The 20126-nt window shown below is 44.5% G+C and overlaps 1 protein-coding gene across 1 annotated transcript; it reads left to right on the forward strand.

Moving 5' to 3' along the window:
• The first annotated feature begins 1982 nt into the window (after positions 1-1982).
• On the forward strand, positions 1983-18815 carry LOC117263159 (SH3 domain-binding protein 5-like). Its single transcript, XM_033636338.2, has 9 exons — positions 1983-2318; positions 2646-2708; positions 5122-5250; positions 13240-13404; positions 13521-13651; positions 13937-13979; positions 14265-14481; positions 14610-14948; positions 16735-18815. Exons 1-9 carry the CDS (start codon positions 2157-2159, stop codon positions 16908-16910), a joined length of 1425 nt encoding a protein of 474 aa, XP_033492229.1. The 5' UTR covers positions 1983-2156; the 3' UTR covers positions 16911-18815.
• The last annotated feature ends 1311 nt before the right edge of the window (positions 18816-20126 follow it).

Genomic DNA, 20126 nt, shown 5'->3' on the forward strand with positions numbered 1-20126 from the left:
TTCATTACTAAGTTCTACCACAAGGTGGCGTAAAAACCTGGCTTAGAAGCTCTGGGGCCAGTTACACAAAACACCTCAACATTTTTTGTAACATCCAAGTTAAGGGATCCTTAAAATAAATAATAATAATAATAAAAACATAAAATAAAGGTTAAGGCTTAAGGTTTCCTTAAACTGTTCACTTTAAGGTTTCTGCTCCTCTGAGCTTATTCTAAGAAAATCCCTTAAAGTTATCGCACAAAAGACCTTAGGTATCAATCCTCAACTAAGGAAATGTTTGAAGGGATTTCCTGCAACAACAATTATTTGTTAATAATAATAATATTTTCTGAATTATTATTAACTATTGTTAATCAATAAAGACAAAATAATATCAGGGACTAATTAAATGAAAACATTAAACAAGGAGCACGAGTATTCCTTTTAAATTTTTCTTAAAATGATCTTATTATATTCTTTAGTTTAATTTTCAAACCCTATAAATGCAGATTCAGATTGGCTTAATCTGGATTTATGAATAAGACTCTTTGCTAAAATAATCACCAAACTGATTATATATAGTTCTTTAAGGTTTTTATGATCACTGTTGTTGTAGAAACCGAACAGTTTATTCCAGAGTCCCAGCTCAGAGTGTTTTACAGGAATGCAGCCTGCTGCCATTGTTCTCAGTGTGACCCTCCCTGCTCCCCGTAGTCCTCACCAGCAGAGGGCGACACAAACCAGCCCACATTCCCATAATGCAGCTGCGTCAAGCTCCCAACAGGTAGCGCCAATAAGACCGGAAGTCAGCCTGAGTCTGTCCCTACAAAATAATAGTAAGATTTTGGGGAAAAAATGAGGAGGAAAAAATGAGACAAGACTGAGTCACAAAGTTACAGTGTTAAAGTTTAAGTTACAGATCATTATCTAAATGTCAAGTCTTTTAGTTCCAGCTACAGGACAACAACTAATCACAAACTCCTTTAAGCTTATTTTTAATTCTGATTAACTGAGAAAGTTTCAAGGTAGGATATTTTTGTAAATCAACAAGTCAGAATTATGGTATTTGAACAGATTTGTTATTGTGGTAGTCAAATGAATGTCCCAGATGTACAGTCGGACCTGCAGCTAACGTCATGCAGCTGAGGACTTGACTGGAAAGTCACCAGATTTGTTTCTGAATTATCTTCAGTGTTTTTCTTTTTATGAAAAGACAAGTTCTTATCTGATATGGTTAGGGACTGTTTGTTAGTTATGAAGGTTAGGGGTGGAAAAAAGGGGCTTAGGGGAGGATGTACAACTTTAAATGATTGCATTTTATATTAATTTTACAGCTTTTTAAGTTGTTCCAACTCTGACATTTTTTTAGTCAGTCAGTCCTATGAGTGTTTTAAAATATGACAAACTGAATTATTTAAGTAGGCTATTACATATGTGATTTGCTTTGACCTTGAAGGGATTAATTAACCAACCAACTTCATATTTATCCAAAAGCTTTGGTGATATTAAGTGGTCAAATTATTTTATTTTATTTAAGATATTCTAATTTATTTATTTTAATTCCATCCTTCTGGATGTGCATTGACAATAAAGTTCTATTCTATTTCTTTAAAAAGAAAAAAGTAAAACATCAATGATACAACTTTTTTTTTTTTTATGCTGAAAAACTTATTTATTTGAGGAGTTATCCGCTAACCCCATGAATCATTTCACCATTAAAAAATCCATTGGTTCAACTTAAAAAAACTCTACTCAACTCAAAAATGTCCGATTTTTTTCTTATATTTTTTGTTTAATTTATTTTTTTATTTTGACCAACTTCTTAAAATAGGTTGTAAACTGACTAAAATACTTCGATGTAAAAAGAGTAACATTTTAATGCTGAAAATCAGTCATATTTTAGAGTGTATAGTTGAAACATTATCACAGCCTGCCCAGTAAACGAGCTTTTATTTTGAAAGTCCAAACCAGAAGTAGTCACATTGATCTTTTCCTCAGCGGGTGTGCTGCCGATCCCTGAGGTTGTGATCCTGCTCAGTGAGTGTCGGCTCTCCCAGCGGTCAGACCGCGGACTCCTCTGCTCCCGGACCCGCACTGAGACCTCACAGAGCCGGAACATGCGCTGCGCTCTGCGTAATTACGCTCAGTGAGGCCGGATCACAGCTGGACATCTCTGTATGTCCGGCACCCCGGGGTCGAGCTCTCTTTGCACTCAAGACCCACATTTTGTCTCACCAACAAAATCTCCAGATATCCTGAAAATGGATCCTTTGAGGAATAACCATGAGGAAGACTCTCCGTGTGCTGAGGAGGAGGAAGAAGTGGATCCAAGAATCCAGGTGAGGTTTTAAAATGAGATCCAGATGTGGCACCAGGGAAAGTGACTCTGGGGGGAGCAATGGGAAGCCCAGTGGAAAGTGCTGTCAGAGAGTGTGTGATGGTGTGTGTGTGTGTGTGTGTGTGTGGCCAGTGAGAGACTGGACATATTATTACTTTATTATATTAATACTGTTTTATAACCACTACAGGTAAAATAGTTGAGTGACTGAATGTGCCAGAGTTCAAGTCATGCAGAAATAAATACACACACATACACACACACACACACACGCTCAAGTAACTCAGTACCTCTCTCTGTGTCTCTGTGCCATGTTGTGTGTAAACAGGGAGAGCTGGAGAAGTTAAACCAGTCCACAGATGACATTAACCGCTGGGAGAGTGAGCTGGAGGTAAGAGCAGACACCAACACACCATCATCACAGCCTCTCCCTGCAGGGCTAAACACACGGCCGAGCTGCGCCACAGAAACACCCATCAGCCCTCACTTTCAAATCTAATTTTACTCCAAATGTGAGAAATCCTCCGGTTGCTGTGAGGTCATCAATCTTGTTTGAGGAATTCGCCTAGCAACGAGGTCACCGCATAGAAACAGTTCAGACTGGATGGAAATATTTCTGAAGCTGCTTCTGAGGGAAAATGTGGAAAAACTGAAGCAGCCGTCGCTCCTCCTTAATAACTCTGCACTGTATGAACCCTCCCTGCTGTAAGAGGCCTTACTGTGATCTGAATGTTAAATATAATATCTGAATGGCACGTTCGGAGCAATCTGAACCCAGAGTGCTCTCCTCGCTTCCTTTAAAAACACACTGAGCACTTTGAAAGGCTGTGAAGCAGCAGCAGCAGGAAGATGGAGGGTCGGTCAGCGCTCGCTTGGATGTTTAAAGGTTTACTAGACGGGTTACTGTTCAGCAAAGTAAAAACATTCCAGAGGAAGGCAACGGTTTCTTTTCCTTAAAGCAGGCTCCTTCTGTTTCTCATTAGACCCTCAGTCTGTCTGAATGCCACCAATCAGAGCTGGAAGAAAAGTACCAACAGACAGAGAGGCAGATGAAGAGGATTTAAACACACACGTCTCTGTGTGTTGCTTCATGCTGCTTAATTCATGTTCTCAAGATAAACACTGGATAGTTATGGTCATTTTTATCCAACTGCTGTGAGTTGTGTTGTGATGCACGTCTTCCCTCTGCTTATGCAGTGTGTTGAGGCAACAGTTGTGTCACTGGTGTAAATACACACACACACACAGGAGCAAACAGAAAGTGAAAGGAGCCGATTCATCGTCAGGCAGAATGAGCTGAAGAATGAGGAAGTGCTGCAGGCAGGCTGCGGGCTGTTTCCCTGCAGAGTCTGGGGTTGATTAAAGATGTACAGTGGAGTCAGGCGACGCCAGAGAGGCAGCCAGGTTAAATCTGAGCTCAGATATGAGACGCTCTGCTCGCCAACATGGAGGTAAACCTCTCATGGCACACACACAACACAGCAGGGCCCAGAGTGTGAGCTGTCATTGAGCCCCTACAGAATATATTACTCAGCGTGCGTGCTGCATCACTGTGTCACAGCAGGAACAGGAAGTCAGGAAAGGTGATGATGTCACAGGAAGTGTGCTTCCTGTAGCGCCCTCTCCCTTTTCCCTCTTTAACGCTCTCTTGTGTTCTTCCTTCAGTTTTTTGTATGAACAGGATGCAGGTGCTGCTGCCTTTCAGACTCTGTGTAAATCACAACACATGTACACACACACACACACACACACATGCACTCAGTAACCTCACCATATAGATTCAGTGATGACAGACCTTATTTCTGGATGGCAGGTCTTCTGTCACTCAGTGTGTTCACATAGAGAAAATTGATTTATCGTGTCAGTCTGACTAAATCAGACATTTAAAGTCATGTGAACATGTTAGTGTGACTGAAATCATACTAAATCGAATTTCTGAAAGTCGGACTAAGTCAGGAGTCAAATCCCTCCTGCATGTATACAGTCAATCAGACCCAAACTGGCCGAGGCGCTCTGAGCATGCTCCACAGTTTCCGCCCCGAGCTTTGACCCGGAAGTCCAATAGCATTAAATGTGTAAGAGAAGAAGAAGCCGGTAACAACATGGAGAAATCTACATCCAGAGCCGTGACTTTTTGGACGGACCAAATGTACAGAGCTGTAAAGTTGTCCACCATGGTAGCAGTTAGCTGCTAGCTAACCGTAGCTAACTTGTTTGTCCATTGTTTGGTCTGTGACGTAATAGGTCAACAGGAAAAAGGTCCAATACTAACAAGCTGAAAGGGGGCATATCTCCACCTATCGTAGAGGAGTCGCACATACTTGGCTCAATAAATGGATTCCCCTCCTGTGCTTGTATACTGGGACAAGGACAGTAGGCCAGTTAAATGTCCTCGTCCAGCTGGAACTGTAGCTCCACTTCACTGTGACTGGAAACACTGAGAATTTCAACCTGATTTAATCACCAAAGAATGTACATAAGGTTTGTTCAAAACCAAATTGAGATACAGCTGCTGTGCAACGCATGCTCATAATATTTGGGTTATGGTTTAGAGATGGCTTTGGAGGCACCAGGCCAAACTGATCAGAGCCAGCAGGACAGCAGAAGCAGACACGAGGCTGAAGCTTAAAACCTTCAACACAAGAGGAAACACAGAGTCACACTGATTTTCCAGTTCTCCAGATCCACCTTCACACAGCTTTGACATGCAGTGTAATGACCAACATTGACAGAGACATTTAAAAGCTATTGAGTGTGTACGTGTGTGTGTGTGTGTGTGTGTGTGTGTGTGTGTGTGTGTGTAGGACTGCCGTCAGAGGTTTCGTGCCGTGCTGGCGGAGGCAACAGTGAAGCTGGACGAGCAGGTGAAGAGGATCGGGCGAGCTGTGGACGACTCCAAACCGTACTGGGAGGCCCGCAAGATAGCAAGACAGGTACACACACATACACACACACACACACACACACACACACACACACACACACACCCACACCCACACACACATACATACAAATGCACACTGTATATACACACACACACATTGACAGAGGAGGGCTGGAGTGAGTGAGGTCAGCAGACAGTGAGTGTGAGGGCAGGCTTACTGAGGATGAGAAGTTTAAAGAGCTCAATATCTACTTAAAGGGAGCAGAGTCATGTGGTGTCTATTTTTAAACTCAGTCACACCTCTGCATGCTAAGCTGCTGTCACACACACACACACACACACACACACACACTGTGGGGAAGAGGAATTGTCTGAGGCTACATCCACACTAAGACGTTTTCGCTTGAAGACGCAGAACTATTGCTTCGTTTAATCGGAGCGTTCACACTACTGCAGCATTTTGGAACCCTCAAAACGGAGACTTGAAAACGCTGCTGACCCTGTTTTTGTTTCAGTCTGGACGGGCAGTAACTAAGTCTTTTGGAAACGATGACACAGACACCTACGTTCGCCTCCTGGTTGGTATCAGTCATGACGTGTCAGGTCAAAACATTATACCCCTCTTCTGACAATGGATCAAGCTCCTGGTTTTTGACTCCCAGTCTGTTCTGCGCCGCCTTGACCACATTATACTCATGTCAGTGACAGTTCCACCTCGTCATCGGTCCGAGCAAAGAAATCTCTGGTCTTTAGTTTCAGCCATCTCCCTACTATTTTCTGTAACTAAGCAACCGACCACAGAGTAGACAATCTGCTTCCTGTTCACATCGGCACACACATTCTCAGTGTACATTAAGGGACACGTGATATGCATTTTCAGGCACGTTAATAGAAAGCTGCAGGGACTACGTTTATTTGTCGGCCAATACGGAAGTCAGCATCACCCTGGTTCGCTTGCAGGGTTGCAACAGTTTCTTGATTTTCACAGTATGATAACTGTCTCAGAAAATATTGTGGTTTCACAGAATCACAGTATTACAGAATTTATATTATTATAAGTCAGAATGACACTTAAAGGGATAGTGCACCCAAAAATGTAAATTCAGCCATTATCTACTCACCCATATGCCGAGGGAGGCTCAGGTGAAGTTTTAGAGTCCTCACATCACTTGCAGAGATCCAAGGGGAGAGGAGGTAGCAACACAACTCCACCTAATGGAGGCTGACGGCGCCCCAGATTCAAACGTCCAAAAACACATCATTGAAACCACAAAATATCTCCATACTGCTCGTCCGTAGTGATCCAAGTGTCCTGAAGCCCCGACATAAAAAGTTGTTTGGAAAAACCTCATTTGAACTCTGTTTTTAGCCTCATTGTAGCCTGTAGCTCTGACTGCCTCTCTGGGCACCGCGCTCACGTGTGGTTTCAATGATGTGTTTTTGGACGTTTGAATCTGGGGCGCCGTCAGCCTCCATTAGGTGGAGTTGTGTTGCTACCTCCTCTCCCCTTGGATCTCTGCAAGTGATGTGAGGACTCTAAAACTTCACCTGAGCCTCCCTCGGCATATGGGTGAGTAGATAATGGCTGAATTTTCATTTTTGGGTGCACTATCCCTTTAAAGGAATAACTGATCTATAGTTGAAACTTGAAACCATTTTTTAAAATGGAAGTATGTGTAATAAATGACTCCTTTAAACAGTAAGACAAATAAAGGGGAGATTCTCTGTCCAGTTGCATTTTTTTATATCATCAATAAGCAAATGTACACGGTATGATAACCACCAATTTTCATATCAAGGTTTACATTAAAATCAGTATATTTTTGCAACACCTACCTGCTCATGACTCATTCCTGCACCGCTCAGTATGGATGGAGATTAATTCTAAAAATTGTGCTAAAATGTTCTTAAAAAAGAAAAAATGTGGATGCAGCCTGAGCTTTACTGAAACAGAGATCTGCCATATTTCAATAATCTGTGTGCATCCTTTGCTTTGTCCAAAAGCCTCTGTGTTTTCAGGCTTGTTGCAGGTAGACGCAAAGTAGGGCGACTTCCCCAACACCTGTTGTCCCCTCTGCGCCGGGTCGCGACCTTTAACGTCAAATTGTTCCAGCCTGTTGAGGCTGTGATCTGATTGGGTGGCACAACTTTGGAGTCCAGCCCCCCCCCCACCCCCCCCCCCACCCCCCCTTGTTTCAGCCAATAAGGAAGAAGCTTATGAGTCATTTATCAGAAGGCTGACATTTGTGTGTCAGAGCTGAGCTGTCAAACTGAAATAGACTCTGTGTGTGTGTGTGTGTGTGTGTGTGTCTTTTCTTATCTCTGTAGCTATATAACAAACTACTTGACAGCAGCATCGTCCTCTGACAGTAACACGTGAGAGTCGGGGATTACTGAGAGGTTTTGAATTTTGATGGGACCTGGCGTTCACGTGAAACGATCCAAAGCCTTTCTGAGCTTCGTGTATAAGTGTGTGTGTGTGTGTGTGTGTGTGTGTGTGTGTGTGATCAGGGGGGATTATATAGAGCACAGCCCCCAGGTTAAACTGGCGTATTGTCCCCTTATGATTTATGGATGAATATTTAATATTTAAAACATGACCTATTTTAAAGGAATTCGAATGCTTACCCTCACTGACCCTACCAGAATAAACACACACACACACACACACACACACACACTACCCCACCCATAAACCAGTCCCAACCCCCCATGTTTATCCCCCTACATTCCAGCAGACTGGGGAGGTGGTGTGCAGGAATTTGCCTGTACTGTCCCATCTTTTGTCCTTTTTACCCAGCATTCTCTTCTGCACCGCTGCCTGTCTGTCTCTCTCCCCACCCCTTCACCCTCTCATCTCTCACCTCCACAAAACTGTAACTGGGGTGTATTTCTCGAGACAAAGGCGTCAGACAGGATGAAAGTGTCTGACACATGAATTCAAAATGAGTACAGTCACACACACACACACACACACACACACACACAAACACACACAGTAGGATGATAGTAACGTCATGCATCATGCGTATACGAGGTGACAGCGTGTCATGGTTTTTCAGAACAAAACACGGTTGGCATTGTTGCCTTACAGACACACTGGGCTCCATGACGTTAATTAACTGATAACAGTGGTTGCCATCTGCGTGCTGTCACATGTTCAGCAGGCTTTGTGCCACAGAGAAAACTGAGTAGTGTCCTCCACCTCTGATGCAGGTTACTCATCAGGGTGCTGAAGGTTTGCAGAGGCAGAGACTCACATACTCATCAGCCCTTTTTACACTGCCTCTTCAAGGCGGGAATTTCATGCCATTATTCCCAATTGGGGAATAGGGGGACAGAGTTGTCTCACCTTAAAGCCGGCATCAGAGGTGGCAGTAGCACCACAACAAGGTCTGTTACGGTCTGCAGTCCGTTGCTGCCCTTGTCGTTGGCCCTCGTCATCACTAGTCAGCCTTACTTCAGCAGCACAGAAGAGCCCATCTCATCCTCACTGTGACCTCGTCACATGTCCACGTTTGGTCATGGACTTTCCACGTCCACATATGACGTCCAAGGTACCCTGGGTGTGTTGGTTGTTGACGTTCTGGGACGCCGTGTCAACTTCAGCCTGTTACATGCATTGTCTGTTTTCAAAATACACTTCTGTTTTCACAGGAAATGTACAGTTTGCATACAGTCTCTTTCAAAATAAAAGCACTACGTTGCTACAACACTGCAAATTGACTTTTTTTTCTTTCTACAACAAAACACGTAGTTGGGTTTCGGAAAAAAGAACAGGGTTTGGCTTTAGAATCTTACAGGAAGTGAACACCGGCCTTCTGGGTAAAAGTCGGTGTGCACTGCACTCTTTCAACATTGGATTGTGTTGGATTGTCTTCCGGTTTCCCTTTTCCCATGACAAATACAGACGACGACGGTCTGCTGGTGTGGAGGGTTATGTCCTCTCACACAGGCACTGAAGATAATCCCCTTGTTGGCCGTCTATTTGGTGTGTGCATGTGCAACTTTTTTGGCCAAGACATGGCAATGAGGTGACACAGCAGGGGGCTCTCATAGCAGCCAGTTCTCCGACGACTGTTTGGTGTGTTTGGGCCTTGAAAGGGACGGCCGGCAGGATGTGACCAAGGGCAGCACGGGTGTGACGTTTTGACATGTTATGTGTGCGACCCATTGCGGGAGAATAAAAAAGTAGCTGATAGCAGTTAGTGGCTAACTCAAGGAAGAACAGCAGACGAAAAAGTCCACAAAGTGGTAAAAAAGTGAGGTCCGGGAGCTCCTTACCCTCCGAGCAGAGGACGAGATAAGCTGCCATAAAACAGGGACAGGAAATTATTGTTATAGACATGTAATGCCATTGTTATTGTTTGTAAAGCACTGCTGACATGTATGTTACATGTCACACCCATCATGCCTTGTTTGATCCCACGATGCCGGCATGCTGTCTGAAATCACACACAGAAGCGACACAATGCCGCTATTTTTTGGTTCTGTGTAAAAAGGGTGACTGTGTTTGTTCTGCTAACAACATGAGCAAACACCAAACCCTGCATGAGAAAGGAAGCTGCTGCTCAGTCCAGGAAGTCTGTGTGACGCTTTATCTCCAACTTGACAAACACCATTGATGGATAGCATTAGAGTCTCAGCTCCTTTTCTGCTCCTCGCTCATGGTTTCTCCTAATCAAATATCCATCATCCTCCGTCTGTCTCCCTGCACCCCCTCTCCTCTCTGAGCCTGGGAAATGGGTCATGACGGGGACAAAGAGGAGGGATTCATCTTTGCCAGTCAAACTAACAGATTACCCACAAAGAGCCGCTGCTATCTCCCCGTCCCCGTCTTCTGTCTGTTCACCTTCTCGTAGAAGTCTTGACAACCCCGGACAGGCTATCTGAGCACTGATAGACTCAAGATATCACAACAGCACGACACAGGAGATGTCAGCTTTGGGAGTTTTTATAATTGGTGTGAGACGATGCAGATCTGTGCTCGCTCACGTCACTGGTGGAGCCCTTATCATGAACATGGCTGACAGAGGCAGAGGGTCGTGTCACTGGGGTTAATGTAACAGGAAGACACAGGAGGCTGTGAGAAAAGAAGTCTCTGACTTCACGCAGTATAATTTGCAGGCTAGCATCATCCACTCCGTCTTTCTCATTGATGTCATAGGTGGGGGAGCTACTTTGGCTAGTACTCAGTATTTTCTGTCACAGTCGTAGCTTTCCTGCTTTTTTTTGTAACCTTTTTTCCAGCGTGTCTGAAAACATACACTTTGCTGTTATCTGGAATGTTCTCAGGGTTATTTTGCCAAACTGTCGGGGAGCACAAAAATTAAACCGCCATCTTGACTGTGACCTGGAAGCCCATTCTGGGCTCAAATTAATTTTTATGTTCCCAGCCTTCAGATGATGTGCACCACTTGTATGTAAAATACATTGTTGACCTGCTAAATTCCCCCAAAGACACCCCCATAGAAAGACGAAAATGGTGGGTCTCAGAGGGTTAAAAATGGCTATTTAGCTGCAACAATAATCCATTCAAAATGCTCGAGGACAGAAACACAAACTAGTGCAGCAAAGTTAGTTTCCATTGTTTTGCTCAGTCAATGCACACAGACGGTTTGGTTAAAGCAGGACAAGGGCTCAGTGGCAGACTCACAGCGTATGTTAGAAAATGTTACACAGCACGTATAACAACTGATTATCCTGTTAAACTGTGCTGAACAAAATGTACTCTAACCCCGTAAAGCTTCTGAGGGACAAGAGGAAGAGTATCAGCTCGGCCTGTTGTTGCATAATTTTGGATGTAAGATGATATGACAGAAAGCTTGGAGCTGAACTTTTTCTCCTTATGTAAACTGAAAATCTGTGAGCTGTGTAGGAGGATGAGGATGTTGCTTTGTTTCTTCTGTTTGTGAATTATGTTTGATACACAGAGGTAGAGCAAAGCTAAATGTTACACCCACTACAGGTCTCTGGCACAAGGAAGAAATATTTTTATTACAGAAGTTTGACTTTACAGTCTCTACTCTCCCACCGTACCCACCTCAAAACTGAGCCCCCAGCTGTCCCCAACAGGGCAGAGTTTAAGTTCCACTGTCACACCTGTGTACACAGCAATCAATGCACTCTGCACTCCAAGTGCTAACACATTTCCAAAGTTTCCATACGTGATTGTTTTCACTGCAAACAATCAACCACGGCGCACCTTAAGCCTGCCCTGACCGTCTGACTGGGGTTAACCTGGGCGAGTCGGGAGTTAGTGCCTGGGGGGATGTGGACAGATTAAACATACGAAGGAAAATGAAAGAATGAAAACCAGTCCGGCCTGAGGGAAACACCCAAATCTTTTTGCCCGTTACCAGCTCACTGCTCAGGGCGGACTAGACAAAGAAAAAGACCTAAGCAAACATCCAAAACGGTCCCACAGCAGGAGCAGCTAATGAACCACTGCTGCTCTGCAGAGACACAAATGGATAATCTTAAAAACACTATTACAAAATTTTAAAATGCACTCAGATTAAATGCTTAAAATCAGATAAACATGTATGACTAAACTTTAAAAATACCCGGTCATCCCACTGACCTGAACCAACATCACAGCCTGCGCTGCTTCCGCAGGAAACCCTACACCAAAGACATCACTACTTGGTGCACCTCCTATTTTCCTCCGTGCCACCTGCCACATATGTACTGTATGTAGAGTACGTACACATCACAGCCACGGCTAAGTCTCTATTGTTTCTGTTCTCGAATATACATTTTCATCCGCTTATCCGGGGCTGGGTCGCAGGGGCAGCAGACCAAGCAAAGCACCCCAGACGTCCCTCTCCCCAGCAACACTTTCCAGCTCCTCCTGGAGGATCTCGAGGTGTTTTAACGCCAGATGAGATATGTCATCCCTCCAGTGTGTTCTGGGTCTGCCCCGGGGCCTCCTACCAGTGGGACGTGCCCAGAACACCTCTAACAGGAGGCGCCCAGGAGGATCCTGATCAGATGCTGAACCACCTCAACTGACCCCTTTTGACGGGAAGGAGCAGCAGCTCTACTCTGAGCTCCCTCTGGATGTCTGAACTCCTCACCCCATCTCTAAGGAAACTCATTTCAGACGCTTGTATCCCTGATCTCATTCTTTCAGTCACTACCCAGAGCTCATGACCATAGGTGAGGGTGGGACGGAGTTGGACCAAGAAATTGAAAGACAGTCCACATTACTGCAGACACCGTGCCATATTGCCGATCCATTCTTCCCTCACTCATGAACATGACCCCGAGATACTTGAACTCCATCGCTTAGTAACTCACTCCCAACCAGGAGGAGGCAATCGACAGAGCACCATGGCCTCAAGTTTGGAGGTGCTGATTTACAAATCACCCAGCTAACCAAATGTTCTTCAGTATTTTTTACTCCAGATAATCTGATGAAGTTACTGTAACTGCTTGGTACTCAGCCAGTTGCTGACCTTAAAGTCACACGCCTGTATGGGTGGAGGGAGTGGGTCCAAATATGCCTAGCATGACAGGAAGAATCCTCGTATTGACTGTGACTGTGGGCAGGAAGAGCCCACTGACAGCGTGTCGGATTTTCTTAGTGACAAAGCTTCTGTTTGTCCATCGGATCAAAGCTCTCTTGTCTGTCTGTGTGTGCATATCTGTGTGCGATCTCTTGGTCCCTCTATGGCTGTCATAGGGAATCAAGCGTGGCTCTTCCAGAGGGGAATACAGGTCATGAAACACACACAGACACACGCTGGATGGATGCAACACAAGCACAACTGCTGCAGTCATACCATGTGAGAAGAAAGGCGGGGCCAACTCACTGTCGGAAATTAGTGTCAAATCAATGTCACGACGCCGTGATTACAGCTCCCATCAGCCTCTCCACACTTGACACTTTCATGACATCAGAAATGGGTGAAATCTCAGTCTGTCATTAAACTGTGAGCTCCAGGGCAGAAATATTTTCCACTTTTCAGTGTAGCTGAAATATGCTTTTATATTTGATGTGATTATAACTGACCCCTGTCTCTCTGAACTCTAGGCCCAGATCGAAGCCCAAAAGGCCACTCAGGAGTTCCAGCGGGCGGTGGAGATCCTGCGGGCTGCCAAGGAGACCATCGCCCTGGCTGAGGAGAGGCTGCTGGAGGAGGACAGCCGCCAGTTTGACTCCGCCTGGCAGGAAATGCTCAACCATGCCACACAGAGGGTACGAACATGAGACAAGGGGTTCAACTGAGGGTGATGTGGTGGAGCCAGTCGATATGATTGGCCATCTTCAGCTCGATTTCCTCAGATAAAATGAGTCTGTATGGATTGTTTCAGGTGATGGAGGCCGAGCAGGCGAGAACACGCAGTGAAGCTGAACACAGGAAAACAGCAGCCAATTACAACTCGTGTATGGGCCACATGAGGCAGTTAGAGAAGAAACTCAAACGCTCCATCAACAAATCCAGGTCTGTGCCTCTGAATGTTTCCCTCTCTGTCCCCTAACTGGGCCTCGCTCTGAGTGTGTGTGTGTGTGTGTGTGTGTGTGTGTGTGTGTGTGTGTGTGTGTGTGTGTGAGAGAGAGAAAGCGTTTATGTCATTTGATGCAGTCCAGATGTTTCATGGCTGTGCAGTGTTGGGGTGTGCTCCCTTTGTAAGAGCCAAGGAATGTGAGTGCTCACAGAGGAGTGTTATTCCTCCAGCAGTGTTTCCCTCCCTCCCTCTCACTGTGTCGTCTCTTTCTCCCCCTGCAGGCCGTACTTTGAACTGAAAGCAAAGTATTATCTGCAGCTGGAGGTATGTATGTATGTATGTATGCCTGTATTAGCAGGCTGTTTAATTATTTACAGTTAAGCTACACTGAGTCGAATCAGATCAAAGCACTGTAGTTTATACATTTTTTAACCACGCTCATGTGGTCGACCAGCTACAGTTGAAAATGTGACATTAACCAAAGCTGAAGATCTGATTTGACGCTCAGCTTCTGTATACCTGAATATTCCTCATATGTGCTCATTAAAATATTAAAACATTAAAATATTAAAACACTGTGTGTTTACTAAGAAACTATTTCTCTCACAGCAACTCAAGCGTCATGTGGACGAGCGTCAGGGCAAACTTGTGGTTGCTAAGGCCGACTACCGCACAGCGCTGCGCAACCTAGAGAGCATCTCCGAGGAGATTCATGCCCAACGACGCTCCGTTGCTATGGGAACCAGGGAGCAGGGCGTCGGTGCGGAGGGAGACGAGGGCAATGACGACATCGCCAACTTCAAGATGGAGTCAGACGGTTTGTCAAGTGAGTGAACTGAAGCTTAGAAACGATCCACGTCATTCATCCACGTTCTGTTTCTTGTTCTGTCGGTGCATCTGTGTGTCTGCATGTTTAATGTGTGTATCCTGTGTGTGTGTGTGTGTGTGTTTCAGTGGTGTCCGTATGCATTGACGAAGAGGGCAGTCACAGTAGCAGCAGCTCAGAGGAGGAGGCCGACTCTCACTCCACCTCCTCACCCCGAGCCATGCCCTCCTCACCCTCCTCTCTCCCTTCCACCTCTGCCTCCACCCCCCTGGACATGCCCTCCTCCTCGCTCCACACCCTCTGCTCCTACCTCTCCTCCTCTCCCTCCTCCCCCGTCCTGTCCTCCTCATGTCCCGCTGGCCTGGAGTTAGTCAGCCCCTGTGACTCTCATGACCCGGACTCACCTCTCCTGGGCCCTCGCAGCCAGTGCAGTGGAGCTTCCTCTCCAGACTGCGACCAGGAGAGAGGTGTGTGTTCACATCATCAGTGTGTGTGTTGACTCCTGATGTGATGCTTCATCCTACATGTTCAAACTGTTTTGTATTTTTTAGCGCAACATTAAAGGGATAGTGCACCAAAAATGAAAATGCAGCCATTATCTACTCACCCATATGCCGAGGGAGGCTCAGGTGACGTTTTAGAGTCCTCACATCACTTGCAGAGATCCAAGGGGACACACATGAACGCGCTGCCCATGTCTCACGGTCTCGCGCAAGCGCACACACGTGAGCGTGGTGCCCAGAGAGGCAGTCAGAGCTACAGGCTACAATGAGGCTAAAAACAGAGTTCAAATGAGGTTTTTCCAAACAGCTTTTTATGTCGGGGCTTCAGGACACTTGGATCACTACGGACGAGCAGTATGGAGATATTTTGTGGTTTCAATTATGTGTTTTTGGACGTTTGAATCTGGGGCGCCGTCAGCCTCCATTAGGTGGAGTTGTGTTGCTACCTCCTCTCCCCTTGGATCTCTGCAAGTGATGTGAGGACTCTAAAACTTCACCTGAGCCTCCCTCGGCATATGGGTGAGTAGATAATGGCTGAATTTTCATTTTTGGGTGCACTATCCCTTTAAAGAAATAGTTAAACATTTAGTTTTTTAAAATACATGCAAATAATACACAACAGTTTATCCATTAACGCAGGACTTTGGTGCAGTGTCTCCAGTTGGATTCAGTCAGTTAGTGCAGGATTTGGTTTCTGTACTTGGACAACTGTATCAAACATGGCAACCTCTCTGTGACAGAATTACAACTTTTTGGTCCATCATGTGATGCCATGGGGCCCAGAAGACTTCATCCTGTAGACTTACATTGTGAAAGAGACGTCTGTAAATCAGTGAAAGGATGTTGTTTCATCAAAACATAAAAAGAATATTCCTTTGGTCGCTTTTCAAAAATTGTAAGACTATTTTTAACAAAATCTCCGACTTGTAAATAACGAAAAAATGGGTTTGAGGAAGAGAGAAAGGGTTTTTTTTTTCAGCTAAATATAAGATGCCACATCTGCAGTGGTTGTCAGCCCGTTATCCCTCCACAAACTAAAGGCTCAGTCGGACTGAGATGGGCTAAAATTATGATTGAATCAGTATTCGTAAGTATCTCACCCCCACAAAATGACTCATTTCACTATCTGAATTTGATCTATTCAGTCCGATAAAGTTTCATAAAAAAAAAAAAAACCTCAAAAGCATTTTGGCAAATTCTGATAGTTTGATATCGGCTGATACTGATTTGGTATTATCGTGCACCCCTACTAGACAGTGCCCAGTTTTTGATAAAGTTCTGCTTCAGTCAGCAAAGATATATTTGAGTGCCCTTGGTTTATGTGAATGTACACTAGGGCTGCCACGATTAGTCGACTAATCGATGACTAATTGACTATTAAAATAATCTGTGACTATTTTAGTAGTTGACTAATCGGTTTGAGTCATTTTTCATAGAAAAGTACTATAAAAGTACCCAAAATATTCTTATTGCAGCTTCTTACGTTCAGATATTGGCAGCTTTACACACTCTCCCGTGACAGTGAACTAAAACCCTTTGGTGTAAGTAAGAAACAAGACATTAGATGACTTAATTTTGGGGTTTGGGCGAGACAGACCAACATTTTTCAACATTTTAACACATTTTTCGATGAAATGATTAGTTTACTCATCAAAGAAATAATCGACAGATTAGTCAACAATGAAAATAAAAGTTAGTGGCAGCCCTAATGTACACATGTATTCACTATTGCTGTGTGTGTGTGTTGCAGGTGACAGAGCAGAGGGAGCGGAGGCGACACTAGAAGCCGGTTTGAACAAGCTAACCTTGACTGTAGCACAGAAACAAGACGGAGACTCTGAGGATGAACAAGATCCCCTTTACATGACCCCAGACATTTCCTCTCCCGGCCCAGCCACCACCATTCTGTTAGTCAACAGCGTCTAATGAGCGTCTTTCAAACTTCAAACACTCTCTGCGCCCGGCTTCAAGCCTCTGGACTCTGTGGCAGAGCAGGTGGAGCAGAGGAGGATGCAAGCTGCACACTCCAACTAACCTGACGTTACGTCTCCGTGTCATCTGAACATCTGATGGTGTCATATTAAAGGTGCTATAGTGTATTTGAACATCAGTACGTCTTTGTCAGATTAATTGTGAACATGAACATGTGTCATAAACGACTGAGAGCAGCAGCAGAAGGATACAGAAGTACTTTTCAAAAGACTATTTCTCTTTTCTTCCTGTTGCAAAGAGGATGCTTCTTGCTGCCATTGAACTGATTTTACTCACTCTGTTTTTGCCAAAAAAAAAAGAAAAAAAAAAGAACATGGCTATTTTGGCTGTCAGTCATCTCAGTAACAGTGTAACATGTCGACAGATTTATAGTGATGTGGTAAACATTTATTGATGTAAATATGCTACAGTTGGCACCACTGAAGCCCCGTCTCCACCAAACCCTTTGAGTCCAGTCCCTGTGGAGCCAACAGTAAGCCTTCAGACATGGTACCTAGACCCTCGGTGTGTTCAGACAGTCCTCTTAAATGTGGGCGGGGTTGTTGTCACTCACTGCTCCGTCCAGCACTCGCTGTATTTCCTCATCAGCGGTGACACAGATGGAAGTCTGCACCTGGTTTATCGTCCACAGAACGAGGCTGCACGCCCACATTTTCACAACAAAATAGAACAGGCTGCAGTGAGAGTCTCTCTCCATGGGATATTTAAAAATAGCAGCTTTGTGCATTTAGTCCTTCTCAGGCAAGCTCAGGGGTTTAGTGTTGCTGTAGCCCACAGGAAGTGAGGATTAGAATATATGACCTTCACATAATCCGCTCCAAATTCATCTATATTTTTAAAGTCATTACTAAAAGTGTGTGTCATATAAAAACTAAAGTGATGGTCAAAGTTGTCACAGTGAAATTTAAGGTGTGCTGATGGATTCACGTCATCAACTCATGCATTGAGTAACATTACAAGTTAACGTTCCACCTTAAAAGTTGCCGGCAGTCGGCCCAGTGAATGAAGTTATTTTTTCTCAGACTCCAGCTGCTGTGAGAGGCAGCAAAACATCCTTTCATTTTATAGTTACAGTTTACTAATAAAACTCTCCACAGTATGAACAGTGGTTACATGAGCCTCAAAACCAGACACAACTCAGCCCTGAGCAGAGTGACCGTCCTCTACTGACCAATCAGACTGCAGTGTTCACAGCTCCACCTTTTAGTACCAGATCTGTGTGCTAGGTACCCCAACAGAGGGGGGACCAAACATGGGGACGCTAAGGAACGCTTGTGTTGGTACCATCCACAACTTTTCACTGTGGAGACAGAAACAATGTGTACTGAACTGAACTGAACTGAACTGAACTGCTCGGTGGAAACGGGGCTTATTAAAAGATGTTTTGTATCAACATCAACAGTGGGACATTTTTGGGATCTGATTCTCCACAAGGATCAAACTGGGACAAGCTGTTGAGTGTTGGATCATGTGTTGTTCTGCCTCGATTGTTGAGCGCCTCCTAAATGTAAAGTTGAAATGTAGGATGTGGAGACTGTTCTGGAGGAACATGGAGTGTGAGCAGTACTCTGAGCACTAAACTAAAGCAGAGACTGAACCCAAATGGTCCTCCATTTGGATGTGTGAATAATGAGTGAGTGAATGTATGGATATGTGTGAGTGAGTGAGTGAGTGAGTGATTGAGTGAGTGAGTGTCTGTTGTGTTTTTGAGAAATGTTCCAACACTATCCTGTAGCACAGATATTCTATATTTATACTCCTGTATTCTTGTTTATGAATGTTCTGTGGTTACTGTTGTTATTGTTTAATACAAAATAAGCAATAAACATGTGCTACACATAACTGATTGTTCTTATATGAGTCTGTGACACTCTGTCAGCACCTAAGGTTATAGATTTAAATATTGCTCATGGACTTTCCACGTCCACATATGACGTCCAAGGTACCCTGGGTGTGTTGGTTGTTGACGTTCTGGGACGCCGTGTCAACTTCAGCCTGTTACATGCATTGTCTGTTTTCAAAATACACTTCTGTTTTCACAGGAAATGTACAGTTTGCATACAGTCTCTTTCAAAATAAAAGCACTACATCGGTACAACACGTGTCCATGGACAGCTCTGACATGTCTGAATATAAGACGGCTACAAAATAAAAACTCACCACTGTAAAACGTCCTGTTTTGGTCTTTGTTATGAAGATGTTTCAGCTTGGGAGAGCCGACGCCATTGTTATCTTCGCCACAGTGGTGTCTTTAGCAGCTCATGTAGCCTCAGGAGGTGAAATCCAGTGAAGGTTAGGGTCGTGGCATTTCCAGTACTCACTCTAAGGGGAGACATGAGCACAAACAGAGTGCTTCAGACAGAGGTGCTGCAGCAGTATAAGAAATATAACATGTTTTTTGAACATTAAAGCACTCAAATCTATTCCAGGAGACCCCAGTATTACACATATGACCCTAAAAACGAGCTTAACAGGACTTCTTTAATGCTGCATGTATCGGTCCTGTTTGTGTACGTGTGTGTATTTTGAACTTGTGTGTGTGTATATGACAACAGAGTGAAAAGAATGTAAAAATAAAGTATATCTTAATCTGGTGGCTGCTCAGCTGTTGCAGTGTGACCTCATGTCTTCAGCAAATGACCTGAGACTCCCACCTGACAGAGTGCACTGCAGCACTCGTTCCTTTACAAAGTAAAACTCCATCTTCCATCTTTCTCTCTCTCCTGCCTGTCTGCACATGCTCATGAGATCACGCCGCTTTTCAGTGACACTGCATCATGTGATTTTTAATATCTGTGCCAGAGCAGCTCCAGACTCTGAGTGGGAGTGTTGGGCAGTAATCTGACCGTGTTCTGTAAGACGCTGACATCTAGTGCCAAGTCTGGGTTTTGTATGTTTGTTTCCACCCACGTGCTCCAAAGCACAGTTGGAAATCTGTGACTTGGTTAAATTTTGTTTTCTCAGTGACTTGCTGTCTTGTGAATGAGTGAAAAAACGGAAACATCTGGTGATAACAGCACAAAAACAAAAAGTAAGACAAAAAAACCAACAAGCTTATTCTCTGACGGGCTGCCCTGCTGCAGTGATGAGAGCTGGTTGAGTGTGTGTGTCCTGTAGCAGCACACCTGATGTTGTCGACCCAGTCACACA

Source organism: Epinephelus lanceolatus, chromosome 16 (genome assembly GCF_041903045.1).
Source record: "Epinephelus lanceolatus isolate andai-2023 chromosome 16, ASM4190304v1, whole genome shotgun sequence".
Classification (NCBI taxonomy): Eukaryota; Metazoa; Chordata; class Actinopteri; order Perciformes; family Serranidae; genus Epinephelus; species Epinephelus lanceolatus.